General features: G+C 33.3%; 3 protein-coding genes across 6 annotated transcripts; 2 read left to right on the top strand and 1 right to left on the bottom strand.

The window, feature by feature from the left end:
* The first annotated feature begins 4,029 nt into the window (after positions 1 to 4,029).
* Positions 4,030 to 5,906, top strand: LOC18055659 (strigolactone esterase D14). The gene is made up of 2 exons (XM_006451009.2): positions 4,030 to 4,536; positions 5,337 to 5,906. Exons 1-2 carry the CDS (start codon positions 4,145 to 4,147, stop codon positions 5,764 to 5,766), a joined length of 822 nt encoding a protein of 273 aa, XP_006451072.1. The 5' UTR covers positions 4,030 to 4,144; the 3' UTR covers positions 5,767 to 5,906.
* Positions 5,907 to 9,247: 3,341 nt separating this feature from the next.
* Positions 9,248 to 15,653, top strand: LOC18055658 (3-hydroxyisobutyryl-CoA hydrolase-like protein 3, mitochondrial). 4 transcript variants are annotated; one of them, XM_024177566.1, is made up of 11 exons: positions 9,248 to 9,662; positions 10,951 to 11,052; positions 11,267 to 11,311; positions 11,557 to 11,609; positions 12,625 to 12,759; positions 12,863 to 12,959; positions 13,758 to 13,887; positions 14,281 to 14,459; positions 14,626 to 14,753; positions 14,871 to 14,972; positions 15,284 to 15,653. In XM_024177566.1, exons 1-11 carry the CDS (start codon positions 9,383 to 9,385, stop codon positions 15,383 to 15,385), a joined length of 1,353 nt encoding a protein of 450 aa, XP_024033334.1. In that variant the 5' UTR covers positions 9,248 to 9,382; the 3' UTR covers positions 15,386 to 15,653. The 4 variants fall into 4 exon arrangements, with proteins under 4 accessions (XP_024033334.1, XP_024033332.1, XP_006451071.1 ...); XM_024177564.1 differs by lacking the exon at positions 11,267 to 11,311 and having other exon boundaries at positions 9,249 to 9,662; XM_006451008.2 differs by lacking the exon at positions 11,557 to 11,609 and having other exon boundaries at positions 9,249 to 9,662; positions 11,267 to 11,331.
* Positions 15,654 to 15,945: 292 nt separating this feature from the next.
* On the bottom strand, positions 15,946 to 20,193 carry LOC18055657 (nudix hydrolase 20, chloroplastic). Its single transcript, XM_006451007.2, has 9 exons — positions 19,752 to 20,193; positions 19,587 to 19,651; positions 19,286 to 19,469; positions 19,044 to 19,124; positions 18,659 to 18,784; positions 17,418 to 17,497; positions 17,119 to 17,234; positions 16,790 to 16,910; positions 15,946 to 16,166 (listed from the first exon to the last, which is right to left on the bottom strand). Exons 1-9 carry the CDS (start codon positions 20,067 to 20,069, stop codon positions 16,097 to 16,099), a joined length of 1,161 nt encoding a protein of 386 aa, XP_006451070.1. The 5' UTR covers positions 20,070 to 20,193; the 3' UTR covers positions 15,946 to 16,096.
* Between the last annotated feature and the right edge of the window lie 3,449 nt (positions 20,194 to 23,642).

Genomic DNA, 23,642 nt, shown 5'->3' with positions numbered 1-23,642 from the left:
GCTCACCCAGTTGACGTGGAGTGACCTACAACGAGCGCGGACTGGGCTCACCAAAGCTTTGTGAGGCTCATCGAATCGCGCTTCTATATATCTACGCCGTCCACACGCAATTGATGGGGCAACATCAACAGTCTGACACTCGACACTACATCACGCGATGTACACGTGCCGTCGTTTTTTTTTCAATATGAACGGAAAAGGAAAAATCTTAAAGGTGTTTTAATTTGACTCACCTTCTGGTTGGACCAAAATGAAACAAGTTATCTTCGGTTGTGAAACTTCTTTGTCCGCTGATTGTGACCATAGATTTGAAATGATAAACGTTCACGTAAACTAGTCGACCGCCATCTCTTTTCTACTCTCCGGTTGTGCGTTTCAAGTTCTCTGCTAGCTGTCCAAAAAAGCTCCAAAGCTGATTTTTTTTTTCAATATTATGTAAAACAATTTATTGATAGTTATTCAGAAAGTTATTGGAATTCGTTAAATCAATTTTGCGGTAGCATAGTGATTCCAATATATATATATTAAGAATAAAATTTGTGGTTGCATAGTCAAAAAATTTGAACTTAAAACAATTTAAATTCAATTAATAATTTTTTTAAATGAAATTAAAATCTACTCATACATACGAGACTCAAATTTCTTCTTGATTATTTATACAAAAAAGAGAGCGATTCATTATTTTGTTATTGGATAGCTTCCTCTGAAACTGAATTTGATTGCGCAGGCAATTCCATTAGCCCCCACCTCCAACAAAAAAAAAAAAAAAGTAACGTTGTAATTAAATATAATTTAATGACATGAATATTTTATAACATGTAGCAGCGAACCACTTCATAATTAAGTAATAGGCACATATATTGGTGTCTCGTCTTACTTGTGTGGGGGTATATTTTTCTTCCTACTATACATATTTTGTTTGAAATGGACTTTAGGGATTTTTCTAGTTAGACTTCAATTTTAATAGATCACAAGTCTTTTTAAGTATTTGCAGAGGTTTGAGTCATAGAGTCATTTCTTCTAATATATTTATCACATTTACCATATTGTGCTGGTCTTTGAGGCCAATGACAGTATTATCAGTAAATTTATAATGTAATATTAAAAAAGAAGACATATAATGTTTTTTTTAATGACTATAATTTATAAATAAATTAGAATTTGAGATTTGATGGGACTATAAATAAAAATATATATTTACATCATAATAAATTTTTTTACCTAAATTAACTCAAAAAATTACTTCCCATGAGAAATCAACTTCTATTCCATAATTTCTTTTTTTTTTTTACAAAAAATAAAAAAATAAAGGAGCCTCATCAAAGCTTGAATCAGTGCCTCAATAATGTTGAGGCTATAGCCTATAGCATTGTGCTATACAAGCCATGCGGCAATCATATATCATTAAATTAAGAATAATAATAAAAAAAAAAAGTGGATGCGTAGGAACCTATGAAATAACAAATAATAAATAAAGTAGAAATAAAATATTTTTGTGATAGGACCAGACCACGGTGGGGGCAAGAGAAACATTGATGAGCGGAAAAGGTTGGGCTTGGACTTATCTCAACGAGTAATAAAATAAAATAAAAAAGCCAAAACAAATAGGCACAACAAGACAAAAGGAGCCTTTTGCGTCTGAACACATCCGGCCATTGAAGTCCTTTTCCCATCGTTGTGCTGTCTTCTTATGGGCCCCCACTAGGCGGCACGCCTTCCTCGACTCTCTCGTCCTTCATTGGCATTCCTTCCAACCCTCTATTAATTTTCAATAATTGGCTACTCTTTACTATGCTAAAACACATTTCTTTCTTTCTTTTTTTCTCCGAATCAAACAGACATTTAAATACGATAAACTGTAAACTTTGGTATATTGTAAAATTTAAAATATAGTACTAAATATCTTAAATTTTTTATCGTAAAAAATATTTTAAATGATTTAACATTCATCAATTAATTAATAAAATAATATAATTAATTCACCTAATTTTTTTATAAAATTACTTACTATTCAATAAATTACACATTATTTAAAATGAAATTTAGATTAAAAATATTTAATTACTCAAATTTTCAAATGTAGAAGGAGATGCATGACACTTTTCTTCTTATAGGTTTTAGCATTTTCATCTTACTTCTACTGTCTTCATAATACTCTGTTACTTTAATTTTTGCTGTCAAAATTATTAAAGAAAAATGCTTCACAACCATGAAACAACCATTTCCCACCCTTTTTTTTTAAAAGAGATAAGGAATTATTGTAAAAACTGTATTGGTTAGAAGGAAACACAAAACAGGTAGAGGAAAATTATTTTTACCCTTAAATTTAACACTGAACGCGGTTCTAAATCTTTGTATACACTAAAATTTTAATTTCAAAACTGAAAATAACTCAAACTTGAATAAAAAAAAACTAACAGAATCATGAGTTTGTTTTGTTTGTTTACCATACATATATATAAAATGCACACTCACAGTGGGGTAGCACTTTCTTTTATAACTCGTAATAAATGTTTTACATTTGAGATTTTGGGAACTTGTTTAAGGATTCCGCTACGTTACGTTTAACGTCTATCCACACACAGCAACAGTTCTCGTAGTGGAGCCCACAACTATTGTTGTGTGTGGCGTACGTTACGTTAAACGTAACGTAGCACCGGCCCTTGTTTAAATAATCAATAAGATTTTTACTAACCCGTATTATTTACAAATCACAAACGTAAATAGAAAGGACGAGATTCAAAATCGCTTTAATTGAGCAATTAACATTAACTTCAACATTAACAACTGCACTTTTCCGTTGCTGCGCATTCTTATTTGTGTAAAAAAAAAAATGATTGATGATCTTTCTGGAGGGAGCTAGCGTAGCTACTAGGCCAGTAGCTAAGAGTATGGTAACGTGTGGGGCTCCTTATTGCCATATCTCAAGACTCAAATGGCAAAGTCACTAAATGATCCCAATTCCCAACTGCCCACAATTAATTTGATCTGATCGGTCCCTGGCTACAGTATTAATTCTGATTCCAATTGACTTGTTGATCATCATTTGCTTGTATAGTGCCGAGATTGTCTCTTCTAATTATTGCCATGTGTAATTCATTGCAATTTTAGTAAATCTTTTAACTCCTTTTTCATCTGTTTTTGTCATTGGTTTGATTTCACTTCTTTTGGCTATAATATAATAATAAATCGTCATTAAGAAGGAAAAAAAAAGTTGAAATTTATCACATTCAAACTTTTTTTTAATACTTAACTGACCAAACTAACTTATCATATATATATATATATATATATATATATATATATATATAATGTTAGGATTCAGATTTTCTCTTGATCCGAATATATACACACACACATATTATACATGTGTGTGTCAAAAAATCTTTAACAATTCAGATATGATCAGATCATGAGAGTACATATTTTATCCATGATGTTAATATGTCTAAATTGAATTTTCAGATAACACTTAATAGAATACTGGATGGTCAAGTCTAATATTTTTATTTTTTAATGAAATTCTTAATTGCTTTATTTATCGATTATCCTATACTTTCTTATGAAATTTAACAAAGTGTAAGCATTAAGTTCTTTTTTTGTTTCATTTAATCATAGCAAGCCAAATGCCAATTTAATATTCTTTTTACTCACATTACCACGGTTCGAATTCCTACTTATCTTATAATTTTAAGAGATTCGACCGATTAAACTAGAATAACTAGCACCCACAAACTTTAGGGTTAATTAATTAATTTATGAACAGGGTAGGATTGATTTCCTGAAATAAAAGAGATATAATTGTAGCGAAAACGAAAGAGACAAAAGAAAGGGCAGAAAATATGTGAAAACCATTCTATCAAAGGGTTTCTGGTTATTACCTATTTGGGTTTATTATTACAACAGAAATCAAATAAATGAATATCATTTTTGTGTTTAATTAATTAGTATTTACTAATAAGCCTAAGCCCCCATCTCTCTCTCTCCCTCTCCCTCTCTTTCTCTCTATATAATAGAGGCCAAACCAACAGCAGAAAAAGGTACCAAATACTGCTCTATATCTTTAGCTCTCTCCTTCAACGCTTAGCAGTTCGTATATTATTTCTTTTCTTGCTTCTAGCTTTTGGTTTTCCCGGAAGTAAAGATGGTGATACGAGAACAAGGTCTATCGGCTGCCATGAACGCAAAAATCATAGGCTCAGGCAAGGAAACTCTGGTTCTTGCACACGGGTTTGGAGGAGACCAGTCTATTTGGGACAAAATCACACCCGTTTTGTCTCAGCATTACAGGGTTTTAGCTTTTGACTGGCTTTTCTCTGGAGCGATACTAAATAAAGATCATCAAAGCCTTTATAATCCTGTCAAGTATTCTTCATACGAAGCTTTTGCCGATGATTTGATAACTCTTTTAGAAGAAAATGACTTGAAATCAACCCTGTTCATTGGCCACTCCATGTCTGGTATGATTGGTTGCATTGCTTCTGTTAAGAAACCTGAACTCTTTAAAAGGCTCATACTCATTGGAACTTCTCCTAGGTACATACTCATACCTTTCTCTCTAGAGAGCCATCAAAAAATAAATAAATAAAACCAAAAAAAAAACATTTATTTTTTTCCCTATACTTGCGCATATGCTAAGACTTCTATTTTCAGGGCGATTCTTTTACTTTTCTTTTTTTATATATATTTTTTTAAATTTGGATGAAAATAAGAAACTTCATCCACTAAATAGTAATCTTTATAACTTTTTGTTAACATTTGAATCCGAATTCAGGTGACTGGATGCACAAAGCTTCTTTTGTGAACTATTGACTCATGGCTAAATAAAACTAAAACAAACATGTTTTGTAAATTCTGTGGTAACTTTGCTGCGGCTTTAATGGAAAGAAGAAGAATATTTTCAGATTGTTTTTCATTTTAGTTTATTTTTCCCCCATGTTTTTGATATTTTACCTAACATAACTGCTTTGACTACGGAAAGTTGTCGTTTGGTGTTATCCATTTGCCTTCGATCTCGAGACAAACATGTGGTCGCAAGAGATCTAGTTAAAGATATTGCCGGCTTCTCTATCTTCTGCTTCAATTGTGTGGACAATGGAAGTTCTAAACGCATGGTTCAAGTATTAGTGTCCTCAATCATTAGCAAGCTTAATATTAGCAAACAAGTTCCTTAATTTTTGGACTGGTTCTTTTGCTTCTTAGCTTAAGCTTATTTGTGATTGTGAAAAATAATAATCTATCTCTTAATTATTATATAACTATTTGGTCCATTTTTTTTTCATGTTTATTTGCTGCAAACGAGATCTTATAAATTTATCTTGCAAATTTATGTGTAGGTACATCAACACAGATGATTATGAAGGTGGGTTCAAACCTTCGGATATTGAAAATCTCATCTCAAATGTAGAAACCAATTATGCTAGCTGGGCTTCAAGCTTCCCACGTCTTGTTGTGGATACTAAAGATGCTCCCTCGGTCGAGAAATTTGAAAACTGCTTGAAAAGAATGAGACATGAATTTGCTCTTCCTTTGGCCAAAACTGTGTTTTATAGCGACGAAAGAGAGATTCTCGACAAGGTCGAGACACCATGCACTATTGTCCAACCCAGTAACGATGCTGTTGTGCCGAACTCAGTTGCTTACTACATGCAGGAGAAGATGAAGGGAAAATCAACGGTGGAGATCATAGAGGCCGATGGACATTTCCCACAGCTTACTGCTCATCTTCAGCTTATTGATGTGTTGAATAAAGTGTTAGGCTTTTGATGTTTAATGAATTATTAATTACTAAGATATACAAATAATTGCAAGGCCACCAATCGTGCTTGTCTGGATGGCCTTTTGAGTGTTTGTTTGTTGTTTGTAATTATTTTGTTGTGATTAAATTAAGTAGTCGTGATTTGCAATCCTTTTTTGAGTTGATTCTAGAATTATAAACTGATATGATTCATTCTATGTGTGTGTGTGTGAGAGAGAGAGAGCTGATCACAGCAACATTGCTTCTTTATGAAGAGCCAAGTCCCAAGTGATAAAACTCTCAGTCATCGTCCATATAATCAAAATCTTATACGTATATTCGGCCGGCTTAAGAAGATAAAAACCAGGGCCCCATGAGGTAATGTAACTCAGTCGCATGTCATTAATGAGGGAGCTTCACATTCCAAAGTTGAAGCCAATCATTATTACCGGATTAGTGCTACTAATTAAAATAATTTTGCTACCTTCGATTATTCTAACATCTAAGAAAAACTTTACAAGGTTCAACACTTGGCCTATAGCCACGAGAGTTAAGAAAGCAACCTTCATTATTCAATAGTAATTACAATAACTTTTTTTTAGCTATTTGCCTCTTGATTTTTGCTTGTCCATTATGCATTAAGGACTTTTTATTTATAATGCAATTTTTCAATATTTTAAGTTGTTGACATCTCTTTATTATGATATGTTTCCACCACTTAATTATAGTTTGATTCGGAACCTATATTTATCTTCTTCTCAAAATTGGTCTTTGAAGCTTCTAGATTTTTTTCTTTTCTTTTTTTGTTCACCGTCACTTTATCTTGTAGACGCAAACTTCATTTCAATTAATTATTTAATTTTTCATGCTTCATGCTCTATACTCCACTTTTATGCATGACTTTGCATGCTTCATTTTTTCTTTCATGCTCCATACTCCACTTTTGTGCATGACTTTGCACGATTCACTCTTGTGCATGCCTTTCTGTGCTTCACTCTTGTGCATGGCTATACATACTTCACTTTTATGCATGGCTCTGCAAGCTTCACCAGCTTCACCTTTGCGCATGGCTTTGCATAGGGTTGGGCAAAATCGGGTTCGGATCAACCCGATCGAATTTCGCGAACAAAAACTCATTCGAATTTAACCCGAATTGACAACCCGACCCGATCCGATTCAAATTATTGGATCGAATCAAAAAATTGGGTTTAATTTGGTTCGGATCGGGTTCGGTTAACAATTCCTAATCAATGATTTAATATATGTTATATAATTTATTACACATTACAACTGTTCGTATTTGAACTAAACTCAAAAATCCAAACTTAAAACAAAAATTCGGGCTGCCGCTTGCTGGATTTCGAATGGAACTTGTAGGAGAAACTTTGTGATGAAGTGTGTGGAGGCGCGGAGATAGCAGATCGGTAGGCGGTAGCAGCAAATCTGGTCGCGGTCCTCGCGGAGCAGCAGATCTGGTCGCGGTTGGCGTCGGCGGTGATTGTGGCAAGCATGTGTTGGCTGTGGTTGTGTGTGTGTGTGTGTGTGTTTCTACTTGGCGTTGGCGGTGTTGAGTGTTGACTTGAGGGTGGGGCAGTGACCCATGAGGCGTGAGGGAGGGGAGCAAAGGTTGGTGTGTGTTGTGTGGTCTCTCGTTGAAGCTTGAGGGGGAGGCCGTGAGGCGTGAAGGAGGGGAGTGAGGCTGCTGGGTGCGACTGGGTGCGTTGAGTGTGTGGTCTACTATTTTTGTGCCTCTATCTCTACTGGTTTTGTGCATCCATCTCTGTGATGTGTGCCGTATACTTGTGTGGTGTGTGAGGCTGTGTAGCGTGTGGTCTGTTGCCCTGTGCTCTGTGGCGTCACTGGTGCTTGACTGCTTGTTGCTTGATGCATGTGTGCTATAATCAGTGAGGGTTGTTTACTTTCTTCTTTAAGCCAACTCGTTCGGGTTGTCGGATCGAATCGGATTTCACCCGATCCGATTATGATCCGATCGGGTTGGCAACATTTCATCCGATCGGGTATTATGGTCAATCTGAACCAATCCGAACCCGATTTATTTCGGATCGGTTATTTTGCCCACCCCTAGCTTTGCATGCTTCACTCTTGTGCATGACTCTGTATGGTTCACTTCTGTGCATGGCTCTGTATGCTTCACTTCTTTGCATGGCTCTACATATTTCACTTTTCTCGATAACAGTTGCTCCTTAACTCTCTTGGAGCTTGATTTCAAAGCTTAAAAGAGCTATCTCTTTAGTTATATATATTGGTTGCTACCTCTTATACCCACCAATCAAGCTAATTCTCACTTATATAAATTGGTCATTTTTTTCTCATATTCAACAACCAACTTTCTTTCTATTTCTTCTTAAAGTTAGGTTACTCAAATCTTTGGTGAGTATTTGTTGTTGTTTTTTTTAATCCTTAATCACTATATCAATAATGTCTTCATATTCTTAGGATTTCTCTCAAGTTGAACTTTGTGAATATCCTACAGAAGAGATGATAATCGGCCTGTAGCTACTCAACCATTCGTTGTAAATTTTGCCCCCACTTCTTTTTATTTTCTTCCTCCAATTTTTATTGGGTGGAGCATAGATGAAGAGGTTAATCGTATGGGTGAAATGTCACTCAAATCTCTTCGGATCTCTTATGGTATACCTCGTTCCATTTCTTTGGAAAGGGATAGAGGAAACGACAAACCTAGTCATCCTCCTCTAGAAGTTGTCACCATGCATCATAATTTTTTTACGCATGGTGTCAGACTTTTCTTTCCACTATTTTCTTAGGTATATACTTAGCAATTTTAAATGTATTCCTTTTCTATTGAGCTTGATTCGTGCCATGATAGGCATGTATATTCTTTGGAAACAAAGAAACCTTCCTGGCCTCATGATTCCAACGATTTCAATTGTTTTACCAATTGATGGCCATGGAATATGGAATATGAAAAGTTAAAATAATTAATTAAAATAGAGTATGAGCGTACAAGATAAAGTGATGGTGAACCAAAAAAAAAAAAAAAACTAGAAGCTGTACAGACTAACTTTGAGAATGAAATAAATATAGACTCTGAATTAAACTCTAATTAATTAGTGGAAGCAAATTACAATAAGGAATATCAACGACTTAGAATATTGAAAATTTGTATTGTAAATAGAAAGTCCTTAATGCATAATGGGCAAGCAAAAATTTAGAGGCAAATAGCTAAAAAAAAATTTCATTGTAATTATTATTAAATAGTGAAGATTTTTTTTTAAATCCGGTGGATGTAAGGCAAGCGCTAGATCATATAAATTCTATGTTTTTTATTCTTTATATTGTCCCATTTATTTAATTTTTTTTAATTAGTGAAAAACAAGCGTGAACAATAGATTTTCACTTTTCAAGCATATATAAAAGGAATATTTTATATTTAGCATAGAGATGTTTTATTCAGTGAAAGATAAATCTTAAAATTTTGTAGATCAATTTATTGAGGAATAAAATTTAATAAATATTATAATGAATTTAAATAACGCCTCACCCTCAAATAAATAAGGATTTTATACGAATTTTAACAGGAAAAAGAATCTGACGGGCAATCAACAGTCAACGGCAACCGAAACTATCATTTACTCGGGGAGTAACAGTTTCACAAAATTTAACATGCGAAGCTTATCACTCTCACTCTCAGTCTCCCAAATCTTTACCAAATCATCAACTCTACTCTTTAACCAAACGACAATCACTCGCTCTCAACGACACCAATCAACTTGTCGTTTCATCAGATTATCTTTCTGCAATCCACAAACCTCTGGTAATTCCAGAACGTTTGCGACCATGGCTGCAGCCGGCGCCGAAGAGTTCGTCAAAGGAAATGTTCATCCAAACGGCGTCGCTGTCATCACTCTTGATCGTCCCAAAGCTCTCAACGCCATGAATCTAGGTCATTCCTTTTTTCCTTTTATAAGATTTGCTCAGTGGTCATTTCTACGTTGTCGCTTTTTTTTTTTAATTCGTAAAATGGCGTGCTTTACTTTGCGATGCCGTGTGTAATCAATCATCAATACTTTAATTAATTGTAATTACTGATTTTCTTAGTATGTTAAGGGCGATCAATACTATGTAGTAACTTAAGCTTTTAAAATTTTTTGAAATTAGAGTATTATTTATTTATCCGTACAATATAACCTATATAAATTAATGCTCTATAAGATAACATTTTTAGGTCCGACTTAGAATAATAGGCTAAATTAATAATTTCCATTAGTACATAATTAAGGTACGCGCTGAAAATTGTTGAAAAGAAAATAAGAGAGATTTTTCCATGTGGCAAAATTCTAGTTTTTAAACACTAGAATTTAAACTTGGATACAAATGTGACTTGTGAAAAATTGTGTGATATACTATATGTATTTGTTACTTGATAATATATTTACTGGGTAAAATAAATGAATAATTTCAAGAATGAAGAGATTCTTTAAAGTGCCACAGGAAAAAAGTTTTAAGTCTACTATGTGGACTGGTGCTAGTTCTTATTTATTGAGTGAAATCAATGATGTGTTTCCGAAAATGAAAGTGTGATTCATTTTTTCAACCAATGGTTTATTCCAATGCATGTGTTAACTGTGGTGATATTCTTTTTTTTTTTTAAATTTTCTTTTTTAACTCTCTGTTGCTACTCTACTATGTTGACCGGTGCTGGTTCTTATTTACTGGGTGAAAAGAATGATGTGTTTCCAAATATGGAATATGATTCGATTTTTCAAGCGGTGATTTAATTAAATGCATGTGTTAACTGAGGCGAGATTCATTCCCCTCTCCCCCCCCCCCCGGGCTCCTGGGTAAGACTGGTCATTCTGTTCTGAAATGAAAAGTGTGAATAATGTAGATCATTAGAAGAATGATAAGACTGACTGTATTTTTGTTACTCTTTAGTAGGGCTGGTAATTTTCAGTTGAAGAGTTTTGGTTGAATTTCCTAACTTTTTTTATTATCTGAGTTGGACTTTGGATGAAACCAATTTTTGATGTGAGGTTTTGAACAACTTTACGTTATTCACGCAAAATCTTCTGTAGAAAATTAAAGCTTCTTGCGAATTTTTTGGATTTCAGAAATATTTCAGACTGTATGCTAATTTGTAACTCTTTTTTGTTTAATTATGTACTTAGCTTGTGTTCTTTGATGCTTTTCTCTAGTTGTTTACTTTAACTTGTAGGCTTTCGGTGATGCAGATATGGACATAAAATACAAAAGTTTTCTTGACGAATGGGAATCAGATCCAAGGGTAAAGTGTGTGCTCATTGAGGGCAGTGGGCCCCGTGCCTTCTGTGCTGGTAATTAGCGAAAATAAGTTTCCTTTTAGACAGCTTCTTTCAGTCATTTATTTAATCATTTTCTATTAAAGGACTTTTCTAAGCTTCAGTTAGCTTGATGCTATTCTACAAATGCATGTGAATTGGTCCGCATGCATACATATACATTTTTTTGGGCTATCTGCTATTCAGAGCTACGGCAGGTTTTGAAGGTAACCATTAATGGCAAATGCAGGAATGGACATCAAGGGGGTTGTTGCTGAAATTCAAAAAGACAGGAACACACCTCTTGTACCAAAGGTTCCCTTAAAATGCATGTCTTTTGTTATGAATATCCCTTGCTTGCTAGATACAGTTGTTGATTGTTTTAAATGAACTGTTGCTCACCATTCTTTTTTTTTATTTTTTATCTTCTTTTCATTCTTTTTTAATGTTGCTTTGCTGTTCTTTTTATTATGCTACTGTTATAACTTGACTCGTTCAATGCCTGTCTAGTTCATAACCTAGATCTTAGTTTATCTGCAGGTGGTGATGTGAAGGAGATCTCAACCCAAAATCAACTGTCAGAAATGATTGAGGTCTTCTAGCGTCCTTCTAACTATAAATCATCAAACCATTAACACATTTTTGCTTTGTTGAAAATATGGTCAAGTTCAAAATAACTATTTTTCATATTTGCTTCGATTCCAATATCTCGTCTTTTCCAAATAACGCCGTTATCTGTGGTCAATCTCCCTTGAACCACTTACAGTCCACAACCCAAAATCAACTGTCAGAAATGATTGAGGTCTTCTAGAGTCCTTCTAACCATAAATCATCAACCCATTAACACATTTTTGCTTTGTTAAAAATATAGTCAAGTTCAAAATAACTATTTTTCCTATCATTGTTGCTTCGATTCCAATATCTCATCTTTTCCAAATAACACTGTTACCTGCAGTCAATCTCCCTTGAACCACTTACAGTTGCAATCAGTCATTATCAGCTCTTAATGTCGTATCCCTAGGTGTATTCCTAAAATAAGATGTGGAAATTCTTTTAAGAGAAATTTATTTGATGATACCTGACATAATTATATTCGAATTTTGAATGGCAGAATTTTTATTTATTTTTTTATCATTTATGTATAACATAAGACTGATGTAACATGCTTTTTAGACTCTCGGATGAATATTGGGTTTTTGTAGGAGGATCAAAATATGGTTTTATGTTTTTTGTTGATTTAAAGTTTTACATTGAATTAATGTATTTTTTCTTCTTCAATGAGATAATAAGACTATTTGAAATTTGACATGCATATGCATAAATGTTATATTCGGATCATTGACTTGTTTCAGGCAATTTGTGTCTACCAGTTTAATAGATTTATATTTTTGATGCATGCATTTCATTCTTAATACGTGGATTCAATCTCATTGTTTATCAAGTTTCATTTTATATTGTGTGTGGTTTTGCATAAATTGACTTTTTAGGCTTCTGTTTGCTTGCTATTCTGTCTCCTTAATTAGTTTGTTATGTTATGTTAACCTCTTTTTTTTAATATGTTCCATTAAATTAACTTAATACGCCTCATTGTGGTGCATTTTCTCTCAGGTGTTCACTGCAGAGTATTCTCTAATATTCAAAATTTCTGAGTACAAGAAACCATACATAAGCTTAATGGATGGTGTAACAATGGGTTTTGGAATCGGCATATCCGGTCATGGTCGCTACAGAATTGTAACAGAGGTATGAATGGTGTTGACATGTCGACAGTGGTGTCAATTTCATGTTTTAAAAGCTGTACTAGTTTTTCATTTTAGCTCTTTTTTTTTAAATAAATACTTCTCAGAAAACTCTTCTAGCCATGCCAGAAAATGGAATTGGCTTGTTCCCGGATGTTGGATTTTCATACATAGCAGCAAAAGGTCCTGGAGGAGGATCTGTTGGTATGGTTATTCTTATCTGAATGGTGCATATAGATTTCTTTTGTTGCCTGATATTGAATTTGCATGTATCGTATGGTTTCTTAGTCATTTAGATTGGATGTGGGATCATAGGCGAGCTACTTTCGAATCTTTCTTCATTAAGATTTTCTTCTCCTAACAATGTGATATTTTTTTCTCTATTTGTCGTAAACTGTCCTTTTTTTTTTGGTCGGGGACTAACATAGGGATTGCCTCTATTCTAATTTCCTTGAACCCCCTAATTCTTTCTCAGTTTGAAAATCAATTTTGCATTTCCATCACGTTAAATGTATTCCTACCTTCCAACCTGTTATCTGACCATCTCATCTAAATATTTCAAACTTATATCTTTGTTGCCTTAATAATTCATTTGACATAACTGTTTCATCCCACATTGCTTGGGTGGATCTGAGTAACGAGCTTAGAAGGGGTGACCTTCCTTAAACTAGAAAGCGGTCTTTCAGGTGGGATTGGACCCATACCAAGAACAAAAATATGAGGGTGAAGGACAAATGTGTGACGCCCAAAGTGGATAATATCTAGCTAGTGAGCAAGTCGTTTTAATTAGCTTTTCTCCCTTTTTTTCAAAAATTGCTCTAAAAAATGGGGTGGGATTTTGGCTTGTTTGGGTGAGACCTTGGCCTCTGTGAATTTATTAGGACCTCTCCATTCATGCTGGATTTCTTTCTCGTCTTTCTTCCAGAAAACTGATTGTCTAGTGACTCTAGTTGATGCTCTGTTGTTGAATGTTCAGTCACTTGAAATCCTAAAATATTGCAGGTGCTTATCTTGGTATGACGGGAAAGAGAATTTCCACACCTTCTGATGCACTCTTTGCTGGACTTGGAACGGATTATGTGCCATCGGGGAATTTAGGTTCACTGAAGGAGGCCCTTTTGGCAGTTACCTTGTATGTCTTCAATTATCTTTCTATCTTATATTCCATCTTTTGTTTCAATGGAAATCAATCCACATTTAGTGCTTGGATTGCTTAAATTAAAACAAATTCCAGTTATTGATATCCTTTATTTTAGCAATGGTGAGGTAATAAGAGATCCATCACTCTGTGAAGTTTTTAGTTTTGTATTGTTCTTGCTGAGTGTTCTCATGGTAGGTGGTAGGTCTAGAACATTGTTTCTCTATTGTATAAAGCTAAATTGTTCTAACAAAGTGAATTTTGTAATGTATTTACTTTCTGGATCTGGGATATATTCATGTTTTTTTATCAAAACATCTGCGTATTGTTGCAATTTTTAGATTTCCATCTGCCACTAAAAGGTCAAAATGATTATTGGTGTTACAGTTCCGAAGATCCGCATCAGGATATTGTAGCACTTTTGGCAAAATATAGCAGTGACCCTGAGGGTGAAGCCCCACTGAAGCTTCTTTTGCCTCAAATTACTTCATGCTTCAGTTCAGAAAAGTCAGTTAGGCAGATAATTGAAGAGCTAAAGAAACATCAATCAAGTGCCGAGACTTCAGGTAAGCTATTTAGCCGTTTTGTCTATGGAAATGAGAACAATGTAATAAGTGACATTGGTGTCCTCAGAAATTTTTTGGTCGATGTTAAAGTGGCATTGATTATACTGGGTTGATTAGGTTTGTGTTGATGTTCACCACAGTTCTGATTCCATTTGTCTTCCTTCAGTGGCACAATGGGCTGATGAGGCCCTTCAAGGAATGGGGAAAGGTGCTCCATTTTCTCTTTGCTTAACACAAAAGTACTTCTCTAAAGTTGCATCAGCACATGGAAAAACTGACAATGAATTATCAAAGGTAAGTTGGAATTCTATTTTTCATCTTTTTGGTTTGTTCTACTCCATGATTTCCTCCTATAAAGGTGAAACAGTCAAAAGTAACATATATTTCCTTCTGCACTTGGTTCCCATTCAGCTAAGCGGGGTAATGAAATATGAATATCGAGTTGCCTTAAGATCTTCTTTGCGAAGTGATTTTGCTGAAGGTGTTCGAGCAGTCTTGGTGGACAAGGATCAGGTTCTCTTTAGTCAATTAAAACTTGAATAAAATTTTTGAACTGATTCTGCATCCCTTTCCATCGATGAAATTAGGAGGATACTAGCTAATGGTGCAAATAATCTTTCCCTTTATAGAATGCTTCTCCCGTTCTAAAGGTTAACAAGTTCCAAATATCATTAAATAGGTGTTAACTAAATTACATAAACACATAGTAGTCCATAAATTTATGGAGGCCTGTAATGGTAATGCATAGTAGGGGATAAACTTGTTGAGGCCCATAATGGTAATGCGCATGGAGTTTTCTCAGTGGATTATCATGTTTTTGGCAGAATCCTAAGTGGAACCCAGCAAGCTTGGAGGAAGTCAACCAAAGTGAAGTTGAAGCTTTATTTGAACCACTGGGCACAGGAGTTGAAGAATTGAAAGTGTGAGGCTCTAATACAGAGCAGTCCTAGTACGCGCCTGGAACATAGATATCTATCGATCAATATTTACATCTTAAGCAAGTGGATCCTAGATATCTATTACTGGAAAAAAAAAATTACGTCTTCAAGAAATATAATAATTATGCATTAGACAAATGCTTATCCATTTGGCACGGTTAAGGTATCCTACTGTTTTCTTGTCTAGTTTTCTCTCGATTCGTCTTGAAGTGCAGAAGAATATTGGGTAAAAATAAAATTCCACCAGTTAATTGCGCGGCCTTTTGTTCTTGATAACCGATTTTCTTTTCTCTCAATAGCACCACAGGTATGGCAAGTGGGCTGGGCGGGCCGGCCTGCCCTTAGTGTTTCGGCCTTTAAAGCTCAACCTGAATATCAAATAGGGCCCAAATCGTGGGTGATGGGAAACTAATGAGAGCGCCGCCCAATCCTTTTTCTTTTTCCTTCTTTTTAAACCCTTAATTGCAAATTATATGTTTAGTTTCCTTCAGAAGTCTCATTTTAAGAACTGTGATTTCACCATATCTCAATCTTTACGCAGGAACCTGTATCTTAAAACCAATTGATGTAATACCCAAATTATCTCTTTCGCGACAGGAAAATAAAGCTTTTCATTAACACCAGTCGTCATTCAGACAATCCAATTTATTTGGAGGATTAAAACAAATAGAAAAAGAAGATAGGCACGGAGACAAATAATTAGGAGCAGTCCCCGCTTCTCAAACTCTGTAGTAGATCCAAGTATCCAAAATATTCCGGACAAATGTACCTGCAAGTTGCAGCATTATGGTAAAAGATTAGAATCAAACTGGGATGGATTGATATGCTACAGCTGAGTTTTTCATAATGGTAAAGGAGGAACTACAACAAGGCCTTTGAGCATGAATCCCTTCAAATCTATCTAATATCAACCAGCATCAATGTATGGACATTACAAGAAAAATCAAGGACATATCTCGAGATTCATTGAAATCGTTGGAAGTGCATATGAGTGTCAAAAATAAAATCCTGGAGCAATTTGCCAAGCCTAATATGTAACAATTTTAATCAGCATAAACGATAAATGTATGACATCATGAAAAAGAAAACCCAAAGACATCTAAAAGATTCCTAAAACTAAAGAGAAGCACACGGGAATATTAGTAGTAGAGAGCAAGCATTTAAGATTCATTACAATTACACACCGTTGCTTTTATCATTTCTACAGGGCAGAAGAGTCCACTATCATAAGAAAAACAGAACCCATTCCACAAATTGACAGGTAATAAAAAATTTTTTTAAAAAGAAGTGATTATGCTTTCTATTTATTTATTTATTTTAATCTTTTTAACTGATTACTGAAAGTGTCAAACTGAGAGAGTTACAAGAAGCAATCAAGAAAAGTGCTAATACCCATGTCGAAACAAGAAATCAATGATGACTAGGGAGCAATTTGGCTTGAAGAACTCTGTCCTCCTTATGACATTTGCAACATGTGCCACAGGGATCAACTGGAAGCTTTCTACCTCTCCGTCTGCAACATGTTCAATAAAGCTATTACAATGAATAGTTATAATTCTCTTCTAAAACTGCAGCAGCTGTATGTTATAGATTGAAATGTATAAATATTTAACAGTAGGAATGCTAATACTAGTTTGCAGCTCAAGAAATATTGCTTTTATACCTTATTCTCACTAGGGAAGAAAATGGGCATCAATGAGATCAAGCTTTAATACAGTTACCTTGATTCTTAGGAACAAAATCTTCAGGTAGCTTCAAATCGTAGCAAAACAGAACGTCTCTTTTGTAACTAAACCCATTAATGTCCATATAGGAAACAGCTCCCACTGGTCTAGCTCTGTGAAAGATGTATATCTGGACCCATTAGTACAACCAATCATCCATAAAAGAAGCATGGTTTAATCAGAATTTTAACATGTGGAGTGGAACTTTAGCAAGGCTCACATTTTTAGCCAATATAATATAGTTAAATACAATTAGTACTCAAATTTAGAATCAATGTGGCATGGGGACAGCTTACCTATTGGATATGGATCTAGGTATTCCCGCTTCCTCTTCACATTCCTTGATAATATTCTCCCCACAAGCAATACCATGGGGCTGCAATCACCATCATGATTATATAGATGAAGAGTTGGTTCAGATAACTGAGCATAAAGATTAGAGAAAACATTTTTAAATGAAATGAATCCATAGTTTTCATTATTATAAATTCTTTATCCAATTGCAGTAACTGAACTGGAATCTCCAAGTATTGCAACAAGGAAGAACACCTAATGTTTTCCAATTGCACAAGGTTTGTTGCCCACGTGATATTTGTTCTGAGCTCAAGTTTCCATGGTTCATTAAAGGCTAGTCAAGATCATTTTCTCATTACAGACTAACATGGACAAATATTTGCCAGCTGCCCAAACCACTCAGTTTAAACTTGAAAACATATATAACTAGTAAAGAGATAAATCAGTCCAACCGAAAAATAACAGAAACAAATGATCTTGCAACAAGGAAGAACACCTAATGTTTTCCAATTGCACAAGGTTTGTTGCCCACGTGATATTTGTTCTGAGCTCAAGTTTCCATGGTTCACTAAAGGCTTTTCAAGATCATTTTCTCATTATAGACTAACATGGACAAATATTTGCCAGCTGCCCAAACCACTCAGTTTAAACTTGAAAACATATATAACTAGTAAAGAGATAAATCAGTCCAACTGAAAAATAACAGAAACAAATGCCTGCAAAGTTTCTCTTGCCCCCTACATTTTTGCTTGCATGTTTTACAAATGGCACCATAGAAATGGCATTTTTCAGAATGACCTTTTGCCTCTTCCCTCTTATTCTTTTATGCTACATCAGAATGACAAACAGCCCTTGGATAATGTTGTGCCTTCTTCCTACTATTTTGAGAATTTCTAAGGACTAATTGATTCTTAAGCCTTAGTAGCACTTCAGAAGTCAATCTTAATCAACTGCAGTCATATTGGAGTCCACTGCTGAAGAAAAACCTTATTAATCTATTTTTTAGTAAGCAACCTATTCCAATTTCAAATGAAGGTCATCAGTGAACTTCAAGTATATGAGGATCCAGCTATGCCCTACTCATGCAATACATGTTTGGCACTTTTTCCGATCACAAAAAGGACTTAGGAGAATCAGCTGACGACTGTCCTTTTTTCAAAACAAAAGTAAACTCAATGCAATTCAAAAGAAGAATCCAATACTATCAACCAAAGAAAAGCAATGAAAGGTTATTATTACATACCAATCCTCCAGCAACTAGATGATCAAGCATTCCTGGATAAGTAGGTTTGACTTGAGTTCGTTTTCCAATCCATAGAAATTTTTGCCCGTCTTTTTCAACATAACCATTCATGTGAACTCCATAAGCCTATTTTCAAATTCAGGAAGAAGGGAACAGCAATATAACCATCAATAGCCAAGTAAATTATCATTCAGTCTATTACCAGAAAGCAAAGTAATAAAATAGACAAAGTTCGACGGTGAGTAGATCCAAACATAGACACTTAACAAGACACAACTGTTTCATGTGATCATATCTGCAATAAACATCTCATGATCACTAACTTATTGTATCTCTAACTTTATGCACAAGTATCCTTGATCCAAAGCAAAAGTCATGAACTCACCTTTATTCCAAAGTAAGGAGCAGCGGCGCGTTCCAGCGAGAAAAAGATCGGAGAACCAAAGGTTGATGTTACAGGATAGAGCTGATTATAAACCAATGAAATCCAAAATGAATCAATCTCAAAAAAATCAATTACAAATTACACATCATATGGACATAGTCACAAGCACGAAGCATATATTCAAAAGTGAAAGAGAATCGATTCAGTTCCTATATAAACATCAAAAGTAAAGCTAGCAGTACCTCATTCCGTATACCTGGAATCAAATCTTCTTCGCCCAAGCATTTAATCACTTCTCCGACAACTCTCGTCCTCTCATCGGCTGTTTTCAGCTTTGAATTTAACTTCAGGTGACTGCCAAATCGACCTCCGTTGTTTTCAGAGTATATGAATACGTCGTCGTATTTCCTCAGGTGGCTAGCGAAACTGCTCATATTAAAAAATGAATCAAAAAAGAAAAAAAGAATTGTTCAGAATTTAAAATCCCTAACAGGAATAAATAGACATAATCTATTTTCTATTATGAGGATAAAGAAATTGTACCGATTATGTGTGTAACCAACAACTTGGTCCTCGATGATAAAAGGAAAAAACTCGGATTGGATTTCCTTAAAAATAATAATAATTAAAAGATAAGAAAATGAATTAAGTGCAGCAAAATAAAGGTTGCAAAATTTATTTGTTTGATGAGGAACTTGAAATAGTAACTGAGCCACGATTGCAGATTTTGATTTTTTCGAAGTAGCCATGGAGATCGGAAGAATCGTCAGGGGAATATTCTGGTTGAGAAACTCGAACGACGTCGTCCCAAGTGAAGGCACAGCTGCTTCTGTAGCTAATGCTAGCGGTAGCGACTGGTAAAGAGCGAATAGAAGTAGTTAATTTTGCTGAGCTGTGAAAAGAGAAACGTACTGGAAATGTGGTAATTAAACTCTTATTCGTAAAAGCATCAGAAGCTTTGAAATTGTGAAGAGATGGGAAAGAGAGTCGGATTGTTTGGGTGAGGTGCTGAACGTTGCTCGCCATTGAGAGTTCAGCAACACACAGACAGAGAAGAATGAGAGAGGGGTGTGAATTTAAAAACAAAACTTGAAAACTTGAATAAACTACATATTGAAATAATAAAATATAAGGCAACCATCACTTCAAGTCTTCACATTTGTAGTATATTACAGTAGAAAGCAATAAAATATAAATGAATGACACAGATCGTGTCAATTACGAACATGTTCAACTGTTCATATAATCACATCCCATCATTTTTCTTCCTTGATCGTATATGTCACTGAGATTTAGTATAAATGGCTAATGTTTTTTTTTTTAAATGTGTATAGTTGTGTTTTTTAAAATGTAGGGTTGATTATGCGCATAAAAAAGCTGTTTTTTTAATATCTTAGTGCCTGTTTGGTATGGTTTATTTAAGAGTCATAAGTGCTTATTTAATTTCATAAGTATTTTTAAAATTTTTTAATAGTGTTTGGTTATTTTTTTAGTAGAATTTTTTTAGCTTAAATAAGTTAATTTACCTCTGCTAGTAAAAGTCTAAAATTTGAGTTTTTGAGAGTAGAGATTAGAGAGATTTTCTAAAATATATATATATATAAAATATCCTTAACATATTTAATTAATTACATAATACCTTTTATATAAAGCTTACCCAACGAAAATTGTTGCCGCTATATAAATATATTCCTGCCGCCACTTCACTTTATTTATTTTTGTTTTTTTAAAATAACCAACACTTTAATTTTGCAATCCCTAATACATAACTAACACTTGAAAGAGCAATCATAGTCATAACCAACGTTTTTTGTGAGGAGGATGTCAGGTAATGCGACACTTCTCATGTTCCGTTAACATTTCAGTTATATTATCGATTATCATTTTAATTTGGATAATATTATTTGTTTAAAAGAATATATCAATTATGAAATTTTTAATTTTGAAAATTAAAGAAATGATTGAACTGGTTTTTTCTTATTAATTGATAGCTTGGATGCATTATATTACATGTTATATAATTATGAATACATATCCTTTTTGGTAATTTAATTACACAAAAATACTTTTAGTTTTACACAACCAAACAGTTTAATGTTAAAAAATTAGGGATGACAAAATCCTCTACGGGTTTGGGTTCCATGGAGCCCCACCCCAAATGAGGAAAATTTTTAATAATTTTTGGGGAATGAAGTGGGGAGTGGGAGAAAAGTAATTCCTAAATTATTAGCGGGGTGGGGTTTGGTATTGCACTCCCCACCTCACCCCACCCCAATCCTCATTATATATAAATATGTTTTTAATTTTTATTTAATAATTTTTATTTTATCAACTACAATGTCAATTAATAAGTTTTTAATTTTTATGTAATATAAACATGATATGAGTAAAAGAAAACCCTACAATATTTTTTAACTTTAAAATATTATTATATTTTCTTTTTTTTCTTAAGGTGTTGCTTTCTTTAAATATTTTTCACTTTTAATATCAGTTTAAGATATTGTTTCAAACTTTTAGAGATTTTTAAAAAAATTTAAATACTTTATAATATGGTGATGATTTTATTTTAAGTCTCTAATTTTTAATTTACTAAAATTATATTTTTATATCTATTATAAAATAAGTAAATGAGGAATGGGGTGGGGATAGAGGAATCATTCCTCACATGAGGATTCCTCATCCCCAACCCACTAAATTTATTTGGGAATGGGGTGGGAAATAGAGGCAAAAAATTTTTAATGGGGTGGGGAATGGGGTAGGCATCCCCACCCCCACCCCACCCCATTGCCATCCCTATCAAAAATGCTTTTCTAATTGACAACCAAACACCCAATGACTTTTTGTCCAAAAGCTCTATCTGTATAAGCTCTACTTTTATAAGTTTTACTACTATAAGCTCTATTTAATAAGCTGTATCAAACGGAGCCTTAGTCTTAGAACCACCAGCGCTTGGCCCAAGTGGTTAGACCCACTCTCGAGCCCCCGCAGACGTATTGAAGGAGTTTAATTTAAATATCATTCCTTAAAATTCCAGAGCTTGAGTGAAGATAGTTTTTTTTTTTTTTTTCAGGAGGGGAGTTTATCGTCTCTCAAATATTTAAGAGGGTTAAGAAAATCTGAGCGGTGTCATATCAAAATTGATATAAAACTGGTCTCAATAATTTATATAGTTGTAGATATCATGAGTAATAATTCTCTTAAAAAAAAAATCTTAGTCTTATAATTGAATTCGACTTTCAATATATGCTAAAGTTAGGGTCCGGCTATAGTACAACTATTGTTTCATACCTTTTTTTTTTGTCTTTTTGTGATCCAATTATTGGATCCAACCCAGCAAAGGCTATTCTAATGGCTAAGATGTTATCATTTGGTTATTAACGATGTGGTCCCTTATGTTTACTAAAAGAATAAGAAAAGTTTAAATTTTAAAATTTTGACACATTGATCCGTTAAATATTTTATTATCAAAAGTAATTCAGCAAACAAACATATTTATATATTAAAAATATGGATGGATTATTTTAACTTGCTAAAATACTCTCCACTTCCATTTACTTAAAATACCAATTATATTTTAACAATACTATTTTGTGTTTAGTGTAACATAAAATTAGAAAAGATTTATATAAATTTTGACAATATTAAAATGAAAAATAAATAAATATTAAATAAATGCTTGGATAGTCATTTAAATTCATTATAGAGTTTATAAATAATATTTTCAAAATAATAAATTTCTATGAGTAAATTTGAGATTATGTAAAATTACTTATACTTTATCCCACGTATGAAACCGATCAATTGTTTATTTAATATAAAAATAAATAAATTATATAATATTTATTCTATTACTTAAATTTAAAATTATAAAGAATGAAACTTAAATTTAAAATTGATTGAGAAGGATATAGAGAGGTTATTTTTTTTAGAATTTTAAAGTTATTATATTTTAATTGGGTTTATTACATAAAATTATTAAAACTTATAGTTTTTATTATTTACATAAAACAATAGGGATTGTTAAAGAAAATGCCAAATAAATTTTTTAGAATTTTGAAATTATTATATTTTAATTGGGGCTTATTGTATAAAATTTTTAAAACTTATAGTTTTTATTATTTACAGAAAACTATAGGGGCTGCTAAAGAAAATACCAAAATGGTGTTCGGTACATTAGGGGTAAGATAGTTTTGCCCCTTAATAAGAAAGAAAAACCTAGGGATGGGTAGAATCAAAATATAACATTTACGCCTATTTTTTTAGGAATCAAATAACTAAAAGCTAAGTAAAAAGAGGCTAAAAAGTTGTTCAGTTATTTTTCTACTAAAAAATAAAGATGAATTTAATACATAATAAATATATCAAAATTATTGTTAAATTGGTTATAAAATGAATTGAGAAAACATATATGACACCAATAAACAATTCAACACAAATAATATTAAATATAAGATTATTAATAAGTAAGATTATATCAATTCAATCATAAAAAAATTTAGAGTTATTATCATTTTACTACTTCAAAAATTATCAAATATCAAATGACTAAAACAAGTATTATCTTCTATCATTTTCCTACTATATCTTTATAAAAATATA

The sequence above is a fragment of the Citrus clementina genome, unplaced genomic scaffold (genome assembly GCF_000493195.1).
Source record: "Citrus clementina cultivar Clemenules unplaced genomic scaffold, Citrus_clementina_v1.0 scaffold_1, whole genome shotgun sequence".
In the NCBI taxonomy this organism is placed as follows: Eukaryota; Viridiplantae; Streptophyta; class Magnoliopsida; order Sapindales; family Rutaceae; genus Citrus; species Citrus x clementina.
The sequence above is the reverse complement of the archived record's forward strand: the minus strand, read 5'-3'. Positions and strand labels throughout refer to the sequence as shown.